Source organism: Musca vetustissima, unplaced genomic scaffold, assembly GCF_032173495.1.
Source record: "Musca vetustissima isolate MV318-11 ecotype Yass unplaced genomic scaffold, APGP_CSIRO_Mvet_v1 utg75032, whole genome shotgun sequence".
Taxonomy (NCBI): Eukaryota; Metazoa; Arthropoda; class Insecta; order Diptera; family Muscidae; genus Musca; species Musca vetustissima.
The window spans coordinates 79,245-96,910 of record NW_026873955.1 but is presented as its reverse complement, the minus strand read 5'-3'; the positions used below and the strand labels follow the sequence as shown (position 1 = coordinate 96,910).

At 35.0% G+C, this 17,666-nt stretch overlaps 1 protein-coding gene across 1 annotated transcript in view; it reads left to right on the top strand.

Moving 5' to 3' along the window:
* Positions 1-8,542, top strand: part of LOC133329390 (mucin-19-like) — a gene marked incomplete at its 5' end in the record, with an annotated part of 63,531 nt that extends 54,989 nt beyond the window's left edge. Inside the window, 3 exons of the mRNA XM_061537867.1 lie at positions 664-772; positions 2,030-2,196; positions 7,523-8,542. Of these exons, the coding sequence (XP_061393851.1) occupies positions 664-772; positions 2,030-2,196; positions 7,523-8,491 (1,245 nt within the window). The remainder of the gene's footprint in view (positions 1-663; positions 773-2,029; positions 2,197-7,522) is intronic.
* Between the last annotated feature and the right edge of the window lie 9,124 nt (positions 8,543-17,666).

Genomic DNA, 17,666 nt, shown 5'->3' with positions numbered 1-17,666 from the left:
TTTGTGAATTGATAACCATAAAGAAATGACAAGTTTAGATATATAGAGGAATTTAATTAATGACGCAACATCGTCGTAGGACTTTAACTATACTTAAAATCGGTCGAAATCCTTAAATTATTAACATCAGGTTTTTATTTCAAGAAAAATCCAAATACCGCATTACGGGCTCTTTGGTTGGAAAATTTGTCCAGAACCTTTAACATACATAAAATGGGGCGGGAGAGATATTAAATATTTCCCGCCGGGAAGCATTTAATCCTTTCAAAGCTGAAATACATAATTCGGTTTAATAAGTTCTCAAATTCTTAAAAAATTCCTACATTTGTCCGAAAATATCGACAATATTCAAAATTTTAGTAGAAAGATTTGCCGCCCAGTATCACTGGGGGATATTTTTTGTAAGCCATACTTTCTAAGTCCTGAGGATTTTCATTTAAAAAATAAGAATCTAAATTCGGATGATGCCTATATGTGTTTATGTATGCGCCTAAAATTAAAAGACAGGTATGTGTAGGACGCCTATAAACATGTGAGTTTCAAATGGTCCTAAATTTTGAAATCAAATGATTTTAAACACTGTCCACTTTAAAGTTCTCGCAATAAAATCTCTTTGTTGTTCTTATTGAAAAATATTTCATATTTTCCCTTTATATTTTACAGGGCAGTGGCATGGATAAACCCCGTTGGCAACATACTGACATTAAATCCAAATCCTCTGAGGATTTGGTTGAGGATGAACGTGATCCTGATGTTATACCATCGCAATACGGTAAGTTTTATCAAAACAACAAAAAATTTTAAGACATATAATTAAATATAAAAATAATAAAAACAAATATTTGAAATTGTTTTTTGCTAATTAATTTTTTATCTTTCCATTTCTCTTTTCTCCCTCTCTTTTCCAATTTTTTTTTTTCAATACCACCAACCACACACATACACGGTCCACCACAAAATATACTTCCAACTCCAAATTTGGCAACTGTTCAAATGTGGCAATGAAATGCATATTCCTATTTTTAATTTTCCTGATTCACCAAAATTGGTTGCTACGAAATGAAAATTATAAAATCGAAAAAAAAAACAACAAAACAAAAATTGTACTTGCTGGCCATTAAAATTAACAAAAAACACAAACACACACGTACATACAAAACAATGAATGAATTCAATTTTCTCTATAAACCAATTTAAACAATTCTAAACAATTGCTGTGGAAATTGTTCAATATTTGAAAAATAACAACAACAACGAAAAAAAACCCGATCCCTCCACCAATATTGCAACCGAAATTCATTGGTACGGCAATAATAACAACAACAACAACATCACTGCCTTTACTAAAATTCCACACTTGGAAAATGTACATGGAAACTCGACAAAAAAAAAACCAAACCAAATACCAAATAATGTTAACGAAACCCAATGGTCACTTCTTTTTTGCTCCCGATGCTATCTTTGATTCATGCTAAAAATCCATCCATCCCTTGGATAAAACAACAACAACATTTCAAATCCACCAATAACAACAACACCATTACCAAACATAAAAATTGAAAAATCGAAATCTGCACACAATCAAATCTTCTACGTAAATCGCAAACACACACACTCACACATGCACTAAAACCATGAACGTCACACACACTCACACACATACACTAAAACCATGAACACCATCATCATCCATGGTGTTCTTGCATATTTCGGCTGATGATCCTTGTTGTTGGTTGCATATTTGCTGGTATTTGTTTTTTTCCTGGACCTGTTGTTGTTGTGTTTTTCTGTGATTCTTCGAAAAATGGTTGCCGGTTTATATCAAAAATTCCAACACAACAAAATGCTCTCGCATGACCGACACAAAAATTTAATAAATTTCCATCACAAACCAATCATTGTTTGCCATGCCATTTCCAATTCAATTCTTATCTGTCGTCTATGTGCGTGTGTGTGTGTGTTTGGCTGTATCTGTGCAACTAAACACTCGCCAAACAAACAACCAAACAACTAAAAATACAATTCGTAGTTGGCAGTGTAGGCAGCGGCAGTTCAACAAGCTCAGCCAATGCCAGTATTGGGGGTGTTAGCGGCGATGGTGGCGTCGGAGGCGGCGGCGGTGTAAACGTTGCTACAAATGGCAGTGTTAGCCATCATTTTACATCCACATCATCCAAATGGTCACCGAGCTCCAATGTAAGTGTTTAATTGAAAAATATCAATGTCATCATGGTCATCAGCCATCAGAATGGCCGTAATGGGGCAGGCACCATTGTCATCACATGGACATGGTTTAGTGAATGTCCTGGTATTCTTTTACGTGTTTTTGTTATTGTTGACGACAGTTTTTTTTTTTGTTATCGTGAATGACATAAGTGCATACCTACCACCTACATAATTGCATGATGACAATATTTTTTGTTTCATGTTTGGGTGTGACAATTTACACAAACAAGCGAAATATTTTGACATTATTGCATTTATTTGAGGAATTTTTGCAACATTTTAATTTAAATGGCTTTTGATTTATTGATTGATTGATTTATCGAATGATATTTATGAAACTAAAACTATTAGAAAATTGCTGGCGGCGAAATATATATGGCAATTTATGATAATAGTTTGATAGGATGGGGGTGCGTATGAGTGCTGTTAATTGTTTGTCGTTTACAGTAATGGTAGCGTATGAGTTATTTTTAGAGGTGTAATGATACATTAGACTTTTTTGATATGCGATCCAAAAAGATGAGTTTCATTTAGGTCACCTAAATAAAACACAATTTTTTGGTTATCGAATAATGTTTTTGTCATTCATGAAAGAATAAAAAAGCAAATAACGAGAAATAAAAGTTCAAAAGCCGGACGGGCCGACTATATGATACCCTTCACCACTTTGGGTACATACAACATATGTACAATATCCTATTGATAGGAAAGAATGGAATCGTACGAAATTAAATATGTGGTCTACATTGAAGCAACAAATATTCCAAATATAAATTAACCCCTACACTTACCAATACGAAATCTACAAGTGAATCGGGCAGACTTGGGTTATTTGACGTGTCATTTGTATAAAATAGATATGAATATGTATGGGATTTATATCTGAATCTGAACGGATTTTAGTTGATAGTTGATATGCTATGCACAATATCTGATCAATCGAATAAAAACTATAAAGAGATTGGTGATCTATTTACATAAAATCAAACGAAAATTGATATTTGAGCTACCGCTAAATCAACGAAATTTCACACACACACACATCATTATAGACACACTTTGGTACGTCATGCATATTTTCGCGTAATTCGGAACAAGCATAGGGAATTTGGTTCACCATTTTAATAAAATCGGAAGAAAAAAATATATGGGAGCTATATCTAAATTTGAACCGATTTCAACAAAACTTCACAGATATCAAACTGGACTTTAGTCAGTACGCTGCGCAATTTTTTGTTTGAATGGGCCAAATATTGGGAATTTGGTGCAACATTTACCAAAAATCGGACGAAACTATATATGGGAGCTATATCTAAATCTTAACCGATTTCCACAAAACTTCGTACATATAAAAATAGACCTAATTCATAACTCTGTACAAGTTTTAATCGGACACATATTGGTATTTATTGCACCATTTAGATAAAATCAGACGAAAATATATATGAACCGATTTTCTTTAAATTTTACATGGTTCGTCATTGGACCAAATAAGTGAACTGTGCTAAATTTCATATAAATTGGATCATAACTACGATCTGCACTTGGTTCAAAGAATACATGGACGGACGGACATGCATAAATCGACCCAGAAAGTGATTCTATGCATATTCTCAAAAGTAAACATGTGTCTATTTCGTTTCCTTTTGCCATCTTCAAACATATGTACACAGACATAATACCCTGTACCACAGTGTGGTGAAGGGTATAAACAGGTCCTCCTCGGGTAATGAATTCTATGGCTGGCTTAAACAATAAGTTCGTCATAAGACGTGTACAGATAATGTAAAATCGATATCTTGATCTTTGGGTATTTCTTTCACCAAAATTCATTAGATTTTTTGCATGAGAAGGTGATCGTTAAATACGTTTTGACAGTTGCTCAGAATAGGGTTGATGTATAAAAAAAGGAATCCATTATATGTTGATCGGTTCTACCTACTCAGTGTCCAAATTCAGGAAAGATGCAACCTGTATGGTGACATTTGAGTAGGATTTGCAGAGCTGTTCAATAAGTGCAACGTGTCGTGTGGTTCTAGTCCATATGCCAGGCATTTGTTCAATTTGTACCCAGTAAGAATTGAGGCGGATGAACGAATCTGATTTAGCTTCGATAGGACCACTTGTGTCTGTGTGGGCAGTTGTTTCTCCTCTGCTGCTATGGAAACTAGAGCATAGCATCAGTGCTGCCGTTTGAAAAAAAAATCCGCCCAAAATTTTCGGTTAGAATCCATGTGCCATTGAACCAAATCCGATTCGACAATTTACAATGGCGGTCTGTCTGTAAGTAACCGATTTCTGCCAAACTTATTTCAAAATTTGAAATATTTGTACTTTGAATTTATCTCAACTATCTTGACGTACATGTGTTGTCGAATATACTCAAATATTTATATATTATTCTATATATTCTAATAGTGTTTAGTATTATTAGAGGCACAAAAATTGGCAACTGTCACTGGTATTTGTGAAGGGTCAATGGTCAGTCCCGTCCGAATATTATGCTCCTGCTCATTCAGTCGGTTTTGCCGACATATATGTAGGATTGGTTACCTTTAGTTCAAATTGAAACACTTTGTTTAATGGGGATAAAACATGTCCTCCATAGAATGGCATGCTCTTTGTTCCCAGATTCAATTTCCCGGTTAAATTACATGATGTTCGGATCACACATATGATCTACAGATCGATTAGAATGAGAAATAAAGATTTTGGCTCATTTTATCCCATACATGTTAACCGATCACTAAAGAAAACAGTAAGTTTTATCCGGAACATTAAATATTTTGTAACGTTTTCCCGATATTTCATAGTGGGAAAAAGTTGGATGATAATTCTCACAACCGAATATATACATCAGTATGTTTTGTATAAACTGCGACCTTACACGAACTACGTTTTTCTAGAGTACATTTTGTCATTTTTACTACGACAGTGGTGTTAACATTTTGTCATTTTTCATAAAATGAGTTCCGGAGAGATCGCCCCACCATGGGGAACTGTTTGTTTTAAACAGGACCGGAGGTTGGTTTTCTCGATGTCCTCGAACAGATTGGTATGGTTGGCGGTATACGACAGTGTTTGTGTTAACGACGATAATACACATTTCATCTCAGATACAGTCGAGTTTTGTTAAATGTAAGAGCGTAAAATTTTTTGAACATTTTTGTAAACCGTATTAATATTTTTTGAGCATTTGTACAACGCGTAGACAAAAAATATTTTTGGAACAATTAACAAAGCGTAGGTTTTTATACCCTACACAACTCTTTTGTCAAGGTATTATAGCTTTGTGTCGATCTAGACATGTGTGTCCGTCCGTCGGTCCACTATAAATTGTAAACACGATAAAGGCCACAGTTATAGACAATTCGTCACGAAATATTGCATGCAGAACGTGTACATGTCAAAGAAGTATCCTATTGTTTTGAAATTAACCAAACGTGTTATTTTTGCCTGCTTTGGTTAATAGCTCTTGAGGCTACAAATATTTGCAAGCAAAACGAAATTTTACACGGCGAAAGGGATCTGACCAAGGAACATGCATGGCGGTTTTCATGATTATCGGTCAGTATTTCAAATGGACCCAGACATTTGTGTGAAAAATGGCAAAACTTATTTGTCAGCTTTCCTGTCTAGAGTGCATAATTGTAAGCCGAACATTGCAAGTTTTACACGGGGAAGGGGATCTGGTCTACTATTGACAATGGTTGTTTTTGATTTGTGTGTTGAATAAGAAAAATTTAGTGTTACGATTTAAAAGTTCAGGGTAATAAAGATGAGTTGTGGACATCTAATCGGTCAAGAGAGTGCAAATATTCAAAAAGTATTGGCCAGGCTAGATTTCTTAAATATATTACCTGAGCATTTATAAAAAGCGAAGATTTTTTAAACATATTTTATTGAAGATTTTTTTTTTAAAAAAAAAATAAAAAAAAAAACTATTCATAATTATTGCTGTAAGGTAATTAATAAGGCCAGATTTTAAATTTATCAAAAACGATGTGGCCAATATAATTATTATCGGTATCGGTATATTGTCGGTATATCCGTAATTATCATACGCCATATATACCAATGAATTACAATTAGTAATACTCATACGCCACCTTGCACTGGTACCCAAGAAGATACCATCTCATACTGATTTATTTTTGTTCCTCCTTTTTATTTATTGCAGTAAATGAAATATTTAAAAATTACTTCAATACCACTTTAAGAGGTGTTGTAATAATAATTGACCCGGCTTTTTTTATTTATTTTATTTTAATAAAAACAATTTGCGAAAAAAATTCTTATCAATTAAGAATGAAATTCGTACTTACGTTGCAATATTAATTACTTGCCTTATTTCGTATATAGCCAACATCCAATAGCGAATCATTTTGTGTTAAAACATTTTTCACGAAATGCAATAATTGCGAAAAATGAATTCAAAAGTCAATACAATAACAAAAAGTGAGGAAAAAGAAGAAACAAATAATAAGAAAATACATACATACACACAAACATACCGACATCAGTCATCAATGGGAATGCCATTAATGGCCGAAAGCAATACAATTAAGTTTGGCCGAGAAACAATCTTAATCGTTATCATCGTCGTCGTCATCGTCATTGCCATGGACGACTATCGTTCGTCGTCGCTGTCATTATCGTCAGCATCATTCTCATCGTCCTCGTTGTAGTTTGCTGTGCGAAAAAGTCAACAAAATCCTTAATGAAGAATTGTAGCTGTATTTGTGCGAAATGCAAGTGGCAAGGAAAAAAAATCGTAGCTGTTACAGGAATTAGCAATTTCCTGCAACGTAGCAACGTTTCCGTGCTGTCTCCAATGTTACGAATGATGACGATGGTGATGAGGATGATGATGATGACGGTGATGGTGGTACTGGTGCCTGTTAAACAATTGCCATTAACTGACAGATGTTTTTGCCACGTTTTACTCATTTTTTTTTTGTATTTCTTTCTCTTTTTCTACTTTCTTTACGAATGCGAATGCCTTGCTGGATTTTACCATGGAAATCACTTTTGCTATTTGGCTGTGTAATGCAACAATGATCATGGACATCATGCGCTGTTGGCCTGGTCTACGCTGGATTTTTCTTTTGCCTCGTCACTGTACTCATCTCCATCATGGCTGTCATGATGGCCAACAACAACAACTTTGGTCTGCCATATAAATAAACGCAACAACAATTTCCAAATGAATGCTGCTGATGATGCCATTGGTGTTGGAATACATTTCCCATTTTCATTTTTTTCTACTTTCTTTTCAATTTTTTACCATAAACAGCAACACACCACCAAGAGCTATGAAACAAACATGATGCAACAGAATCCAGCTTCAGCGGGTACAGCTACAACAACAGCGGCCTGCTCAAATGCTGGTGGTGGCACTTTGGGCCGTGGTGGTGTCGGTGCCAGCAATGACTCAACTATACCCATAACATTCAATCAAATCAACGCACGAACCCATCTTATGGCTTCCGCCTCAATGCTATCGCCCACAGGCTCAACGACTGCTGGTACACTTAGTCGTGGCGGTTTGGCGGGTGTATTGGCAACATCTACAACAGGAAGCGGCAGCGGTGGTGCTGGTGATGCTACTACTGTTGCGGCCTATATGGCTTCGGATGTGGCCAATATCATAGGCTCACCCACATCGCTGGCCTCGTCGATGGGCTCACCGCATATGCAACAGAAATTGCATTCCAGTGGGGTGGGTACTCTGCCACCTGGCCTGGGGAGTGGTGGTGGCTACATACTGAATAGCCTCATTAACAGCAGCAGTGGCACAGCCATGTCCAGCCTGCATCATACCACTGGCTCCTCCGCGGCATCTTCAACAAATGCAGGTGCCGGCAGTATAGGACGTGTTAACCTTCATCATGCAACAACGACGCTGCATCATCACAATACGCTGGGCGGCCGTGGTAATCATGGACATTACATGACACCCACGCCGCCTTCAATGATGTTAACATCACAAACAACATCGGCCCTAAGTGGCAGTGGCAGTACACCAGGCTCGACATCTGGTGTTGGCCTACTTTTAGGCGGTTCGAGTGGAGTTGGTGGCAGCACCTTGGGCGGTGGCATTGGTGTCGCCAGCAGTAGTCTGCATTCTTCGTCACTGGCCTCGGCAGCACCCTCAACAACGACAACATCATGTAACTCATCCACTGACCTGGATGATAATATTAACATCATGGCCATTAAGGATTGTTTAATGACACAGCGTGTACCCGAAAGTTGTGTCTGAGTTGTTCCTGCAGCGCACCGGGCAGGGCTTCATAATATCTTTGCTTTAATTTTTGGCCAAAGTTGCAGGCGGCAACAATGGGAAATGGTGGAGAAATTCACCATCCATTAACTTGAACAACAACAACAACAAACTACAAACATTAACGAATGCAAATATTTTCGGAAAGAGTATTATCGATTTTTTGTGGGCGGCTTTTTACTTTATGTTGAACTGAAAGAAATTGCGGAAAAACAACAACAATAATAACAAAAATTCTCCTACCAATTGGAAAGTAATATGAAAGAACGAACTAACCGAAATGATAACAAAGGAAATTCCAATGAACACGTTTCGCTACTAATAATGTCCCAAGGTGCAACACAATCCCCAGTTATATTTGAATCCATTTTGTAATGAAAATGTAAGGCACAATACTTTCGTATGAAATCCAATGATTATACATCCACTAGCTGCATACTAAATGTAAGCTCTAAAACATTTTGTTGCCTGTGGGCAACATTGGGCCATAAAGGGTTAATATAAAATACGACTAAAAATGGTCAAAAATTATGAAAATACATAAAACACTTGGTATTTTTATAATTATAATAACATAATTTTTCCATATTTTGAAATTACAGAGAATAACTAATCCATAATAATAAATGTGATGAGGTTAGAATATGCATATTTGTATATATTTATCATACGCCCATATGGCTCCAATTGTACCTAGACAATTTTCAACTGGAAGATGAAATGTCGATAGTCCCCAGAATATCATCCTGTATATAGGGTAGAAAATGTCATGCGGGCTAACTTGAGTGTAGGAGTTAATTATTAGGCGCCTGGTTCCAATTTTAGCTTAAAATAATATTGTGCCCACTTCATTTCCAAATAATTAAATGTTGAGTTTCTCACTATTTCCGTTCTTTTATGACTTCCCCTTTTATGGTTGATTTTCAAAAAGGGATTGGTATGTTATTTTGTAATTTTGTTTCCCGGTCTTTGGTGTCGAAAATGTTTACCGTTTGTGAGGGAGGTACCAGAAGAAGTATCCGATGGCTTTTATCTGCAGACTTGATCTAGGCTTGATCAAACAATTAAAAAGTGCAAAACTTGGATTAATTTAAATTCTCAGTTAACTTTATGTACAATTTTCAAAATAGTGACCCATTGCCGAGCTACTAGAAGGTGTGTACTTTTAGATTTCTGGTACAAATATTACAAAATGTACAGTTTAGATCAAACTTTTCCTCTACCCAACCCAATTTTCGATCCACCTAATATGTGGACAACATTATGTCTTGCAAATGTTGACCGCAACTGCCCCTCAAATCGCTCATCCGCTAAGTCCAATTTCATAAAGAGGATCTTTACCCAATTTTCCAAGAGCCCATTTACCAACATTGCTTTGTTCTAAAATATTCAAAAGATTTTCCCGAATTGCTTTCAAAATTTCTTAAGTCGATCCGGATATTTAAACGGGAAGTATGTTATGGTGTTAGTTGATATTAGGTCTCAAAAAGTAGTGTACCAAATTAGAGACACTCTAGTAGGAAAATTTAAATGAAACTCACTTAAATTTAGTATTTTTCACCAGGAATTCGTTACGCTAAATGTTAAGAAAAATTGTCTAAACATTTATTTATAACGAAAAAAGAAAGGGCGGTTATGGAATGTTATATAACAACTTGGACATATATATGCACCGCACAAATTTTATATTTTAGCAAATTACTTCGGGGCTGAATTAGGTCCAGATTGATGTATGCGTACCTTTCTTTAAAAACCGTTTATTCAATCAAAGTATGCTCCATTCGTTTCAATAGGAAAACATTTCGTCTTTAGAATTAATAAACTCTGATATCGAGTTTTTTTGGACTGTCTTCATTTTCATAGTGTTTGCCCTTTAAAAATAGCTTTAAATGTTTGAAAAATTGAAAATGGGTCGGCGAGAGATCCGGTGAATATGGTGGATGTTGCTAAACTTCATATTCAAGTTCGTTCAGTTTTGATGTCGGAATTCGCAGCCTCGGCTACACCCGAATATTTGGAAAGTAATTAAAGGAATTAATATATAAATCTGAATTCTCAGAACAAGTTGTTTCGAATTCCGTGCAGCAAATGCGTTGCTTGTTGGTAAATAACTAGCAAAGCGCGAGCGTAGAGACTGCAATGCGTCGCAAAGGGGTAACGCATAACAACAGTGTGGTCCTGAAGGTTGTGACCACGGTCCTATAAAAGGGCGAACGACGACAGTCGTGAGAGAAAATCTATCATTACAAGGACCAGACGAGGAAACACCCTAAGTCCTTTCAACAGGTGAGTCAAGTAATAGGCAAGAAGTGAAGAAGACTAACTATTAAGTGAGCTTCCCGTTGCCACTGAAACCATCGACCCCACACACGAAACAACACGTGAGTTGTTTTTGCCACCTTCGCCGTTCACGGAAATTCGACGTACCACTAGTGTGTTGCCGTACGCCACTAGGACTCCAAGTCCAAGTTCTTCAGTCATCCAAGAAACTGTTCACGGCAATTTTTCTCCGGAGAGATCGCTAGCTTAATCCCGGTCTTATTTCCCGTACCAACGGTGCCACATACCCCAGTCTCGGACAATATCTCCAATACCAACTGTGTCAAAAACATTAACAATTAAACCCACCTACACTAAAAAACCCAGAAGGCATTTCCTTACTCCTGTCGCTGCCAGAAATAAATTTCTTTGACGGACTCTGGCCGCCGGGAGCTTGCCCCAGGAATTCGGTGGACAATTGAGTCGTTTACACAGGCCGAGCGTTGCCATGGAGCAGTAGCGGGTCATGCCTATTCACAAGCGATGGGCGCACAATTTTTAACTTATCGTGCATCTCATCAATGTACTGCCAGTACTTTCATCCTGATAGCATTCCCTCGTGGATACGGCTGGATCCGCTTCCACTAGAGCCTTCAGGTCATCATTCTTCACAGACTTGGGTCTTCCGCGCGGCTTATTTTGCCTTGCACTTTCCGATCGTTAACCGCATTCTCCCAAACGCTTGGTTTATGTTGGGTGCAGCTTTTGCAGCACTATTACCAAGTGTTCGTTTAAGAAAATGACGCGAATGGCCTAGTTTTTTTTGAAATCGGTTCAGATATAGATATAGCTCCCATACATAGTTTCGTCCGATTTTATGCAAATGGACCATTGACATATAAATTTCAGATTGGTATGTGAATGTACTGTTTTAATTTAGTTCAAATATCTATGTGCACAGTTAATTTCGTCCGATTCCATTTCAATGGTCCTACAAAGATGGTATGTCTAATCTATCACAGGATATTGTACATAACATTTTTGTACCTAACTGAGGTTTGATAATATTATGTGGCTATGTTTGCCAAAAGGAAAGGAAACCAAAATCGAATATGACCTTATTGATCGTGTCGTTACAAATTATTAAGGCCTAATTCCGTACGAATGGTGCACAATGGATGTTATGTTTGTGTACATTAGTTTTAAATCACATTTAGATATACTGATCTATAATGTCGTATAATTTAATAAAATGTATATCATAACTGCAACTTTTGCATATTTAGAATGTGGGCAGGTTGTATCCGCCTCTTTGTTAATCATTCTAAATAAATCAGCAATGCCCATTTCATTATTATTTCCAAGCATTTAATTTATCAATGATTTTATTGCCTAAGGTGAATCCTTAGTAAGGAGTTCTTAGTGTTTTAGGTTTACTATACCATTAATGCTGATTTTATTTCAAAACTTATCGAATTACTTAATTTTTTTCGGAATTAACTATTTGCTACTAAATCAAAAAACTGGGGATTGTGTTCGTATTTTTTTTTCTACACAAAAGTACTTTTATCATTTAATTTGAACTGACAATCCACTCGCTATAACGTCCAAAAATTCACAAATGCATTTGAAAGAGAAAATAAATAAACTAACTAAAGATTTGCCGTAATATTTATTTCCTCACTCTTTTATCTTTATATCCTCTCTCTCTCTCTCTATAAACTGCCAATTTATATTTTACAGTAAAATGAAAATACTTATTTCTATATGTTAAAAACAATATACATCTGTTAAAAACAATAAATACAACAAATTTGTAAATTATGTAATTAAGTTATAATTATAAATGTAAATTAAAAAAATATATTTTTTTTTCTGTAAAATAATGAAATCATATTTCGAAAAAAGAAATACAAACATATACAGTGGAAGCAACTACTAATGTAAAATATAATATCATAAATTAAAAAAATTAAAAAAAAAAAATACATAACAAAAATAAATTAAGTTAATTCTACAAAAAAATACAAGACTCTAAATAGAATTTTAAGTATTTTAATACCAAAAACGAAAAGGAAAAACTTAGAATAAATACTAGCTGAAATAAATTCTCTCCTAAAGAAAATCTACCTTAGACAAAAAATTAAATAAAACCCAAATAATGTCACTAATTAATTATAAAATATTTATAAAAAAACAAATATTATACTTTAAAAAAATAGTCCATGGAAATTAATAAAAGAATTTATATAAAATATAATAACAACAAAAAATTGTTAAGATTGTATATATTATAGAATTTAGATATGAAATGAAAATTCATGGACTTTACAAAAAAATTCAAAACTAAAATTTTTTAGTAAAACCAGTAGCCGAAATGATGTAATTAATTCAAAACTTCTTTTTCCCTTAAGAGTTGCTTAAATGGATAACACTTAACAAGGTCCATGATTTCTCCCTGCATGTCTTGTAAGGTCCCTGAATTCTCACAGCATATCTTTAAGTTGTTTAGATTTAAAGAAAATATTTAATAACAAATATGTAAGTTGTAAACTACAATATTATCTATGTATAACAAATTATTGAAATAAGTATTAAAAAAATAAAAATAAATCAATTTGTATAATATTAAAAAATGTAACACTAAGACAATTATTAGTTTAAAAAAATCATTTGTATTTTAAATACAATTTTATTTCAATTATTTAAAATTTGTGTTTACTATTTTTTGTGTCAACTGAAAATAAAGTAAAAATTATATATAAATATTTAATAATATATTTAGATAAATATTAGTAAAAGAAAAACATACAAAAAAAAAAAACAACACATCATCTTGTCTATGTAGGAATTTTTTTCCTTCGTAAATTGTTGGACCGTTGGACGGGATATTAAAAACAAAAATGCGATTCTATATCACAATTTTAGTAAATCGAAGGAGAGCTAATTAAATTATTATTGACTAAATATGTACTAAATTATAATAAATAAAAAAAATAATTAGCTATATGATTATATACATATGAAAAAAAAACAAGAAGTGAACATAAGGACAAGAATAAAAAACAATAATAAAGCTGTGTTAAGACATCATATAAAAATAAAAAAAAACGTGTTTATGTTTAGAATAAATTTGGTGCGAAATGTTTTAGGTAAGTATGGCATTGTCAGATCTGAAGATAAAGTAACATGAAGTGCTGGTTATTTTATTGTTGTAAGCCTCTAAGTAAAGGACCAGACTTTTGAGGTCGTCTGTGGGAGGTATGAATTGGGTAGGTCACGAGGCAATACAAATGGGAGATATATAGAAAACTAAAATTTTTAAACTCAGCACAACTGTCACAGAAGTTTAACTTTCTTCGAAGCTTATTTCAAGGATTGGGCAGAAATTCACTATATATTTTCTATAAAATTAATTATAATAATACTAATAAGTAACAAGTGGAAAAGCGTTAAGTTCGGCCGGGTCGAACTTTGGCTACCATCCACCATATATATAATTACAGGTACTCGAAATAAAACCAGTAAGGAAAGTGGTAAAGTCGGACGGGACCGACTATATGATACCCTTAACCACTTTGGGTAAATTCAACAGATGAATCTTAACAGACGTCGCATTTTTGATTTTCACGAAACTTTACACACATCCTGCTAGACTTTATTCAGTACGCTGTACCAAATTTCGTGGAAATCGAAAGGTATACAGAGACTTTGGTACACCATTTTCTTTAAATCGGCCGAAAATTATATCTAAATCTGAACCGATTTTCACGAAACTTAGCACACATCATTCTAGGCTTAATTCAGTATGCTGTGCCAAATTTCGTGCAAATCGAAAGATATTTAGGGACATTGGTGCACCATTTACCTAAAATCGGACGAAAATTTATATGGGAGCTATATATAAATCTGAACCGATTTTTATGAAACTTAGCACACACCATTCTAGGCTTAATTAAGTACGCTGTGCCAAATTTCGTGCAAATCAAAAGATATATAGGGACTTTGGTGCACCATTTACCTTAAATCGGACGAAAATATATATGGGAGCTATATATAAATCTGAACCGATTTTTATGAAACTTAGCACACATCATTCTAGGCTTAATTAAGTATGCTGTGCCAAATTTCGTGCAAATCAAAAGATATATAGGGACTTTGGTGCACCATTTACCTTAAATCGGACGAAAATATATATGGGAGCTATATCTAAATCTGAACCGATTTTTCCCAATTTCAATAGGGTTCGTCCTTGGGCCAAATAAGTGACGTATGCCAAATTTCATCCAATTCGGATAATAAATGCGACCTGTACTTTGTTTACAATTTAATATGGGCAGACGGACGGACATGCATAAATCGACTTAAAAAGTGATTATATGCATATTCTCAAAAGGAACCATGGGTCTATCTTGATTCCTTTTGCCTGTTACAAACATATGCACAAAGACATAATACCCTGTACCACAGTGTGGTGAAGGGTATAAATATAGGGAACATACCAAAAAGTTTACCTATACCGACATTTCTACAAACCGATTATGGTTCTAAATATTGGTCCTAGACCCCATGTTTCTTTGGACCAAATTTGTTTCAAAAAATTTTGATTTCACCCAAACTTTCGAACATGGGGAATATCGGTCCAATCCTTCTGGTACCTCCCCCACAGGTCTAAATGCAGGTTACAGTTCATATATATGAATATATAATTATCAAACCTTAGTTTTTTTTTGTATCTTCTGCAGATGGAATGATTACAACAGAGTCTTAAAACCAAACCCAAACACGGCAAAAAATTATATAACTTTTTTAATATAAACCAGTGAGCGGAGGAGTATAGTCGGACGGGGCCGACCATATGATACCTTACACAACTTCGACGAAAATCTAATTTGCTATGGTTATTTGCATCCTCTAGACCGACTAGATGTCAACAAATATTTATAATATTCGGTAGGCGAAGGCTGTACCTGTCCAGATTCTCTTTACCGTGGGTTATGTTGTGATGTTGAGTTTCCAATTTTCGGTGCACTTCATTCCACAATTATTATTTGATCATCGAAAATTATAGGCGTTATCCTTGACCATATCTGAACCCTTATGGAAAATTTCAAAGCCTCCAGTGTGGTAATAGTTTACTAAATAATATTTGAATACGTAAGAACCTGTAAATATATAAGTGTAACTCCCACATCCGAGTAGATACGACAATATAATTGGTATCAATTTAAAGGTCAACCACTTCTATTGGATATACTACCATCTTCTCGGGTCTATATTCTTCTGAAATAAATATATACACCATAGAATTAAACTTTTGTAATTTTCCGTACAAAAGTCAGGGTCCATTTGACCCGCAAAATATTGACCTTAATCAAATTGATCAAAAATTGGCTTATTCTTTGGCCCAATCCCCTTCTCCATGTAAAAATTCGAGATGTTTGGGCCACAATTGCGGCCTCTGGAGCGATCAGAAAAACGGACAAAATATAGTGCTTGGTCCATTTCATCCTGATGAGATGACTCCTGATCTCATCACAAATGTGCGACGGGAGAAATTAGAGACGCACGGTGTGACGGTTCCGTGGTTCGAGGTGAACTCATTTTATTTCAAATATTTTCTTAACTCTAAACCTACATTTTAATACATAGAAGTACAATGCATTTCAAATACATACATTGAATGTGTAAATAGATTTGGGTTTGGACACATTTATGATCTTTATTTACGATCACCCAAAAATACACACAGACAAGAAATATTCTAAATGTATTCTAAACATAATTATGTTTAAACGCATTGTTTGCGGCGATATCATTTTCCTTCTACCTACGCACTGCTTATCTACAATTCAGGCCTGCACACACACTGCGTGAGGGTAATAAAGAACATATTTTATTATCCAAAAATAACTATACGTACTGTTCACTAAACTGTACACATCCCCTAAATATTAACCGATCTTTACCAAAAACAATAGGAGTCTTCATTGGGCCGACCCATTCTACATGCAAAATTTCGTGAAGATTGGTCCATAACTTTGGCCTGTATCGTGTTTACAAATTATAATGGACAGACGGCCGGACGGACACACATTTCTATATCGGCTCAGCTAGTCGAGATATGACGATCGGTATACTTAAAGGTGGGTCTAGGACCAATATTACGAGGCGTTACAAACTCGTGTGGCTGCACAAAGCTATAATACCCAGACCTATCTTCGAACTTGACCTGCCTGCACACAAAAGACAAACCTATGCAAAATTTCAGCACCCTATCTCAATTCCTTCAGAAGATAGCGTGATTACAACAGACGGGCGGACATTGCTAGATCGTCTTAGAATTTTACCCTGATCAATAATATGTATACTTTATAGGGTCGGAAATGAATATTTCGATGAGTTACAAACGGAATGACAAAATTAACACTAGATTGCCGAAGGCAGTCATTTTGACCGCTTTTCAATTTCAAGTACAAAAACAACTGTGTATATACTGACACTTTTTTTTAAATTTGGTGACTTTTTGTACCACATAGAATTACGTTTATTATAAAAAAGTCACCAAATTTTAAAAAGCTGTGTCATTATATACACAGTTGTTTTTGTACTTGAAATTGAAAAGCGGTCAAAATGACTGCCTTCGGCAATCTAGTGTGAATGTATCCTCCATACTATGGTGGAGGGTATAAAAAGTGTCAGCTTATGGCTTGCGAACGTCTACGGAAGTAAGCATATGTTTGGTTATTCGCTGTATATAAGGTATATGTTTTAATCAAAGAATTGACCATCTGTGGAAAGGTAATAGAAGAGCTTGCTCTATAGACCCCATCACCCGATTCATAGTAGGTTTAGTAAAAAATTACCGAGCGCAAACAACTAATTCAATTAGCTT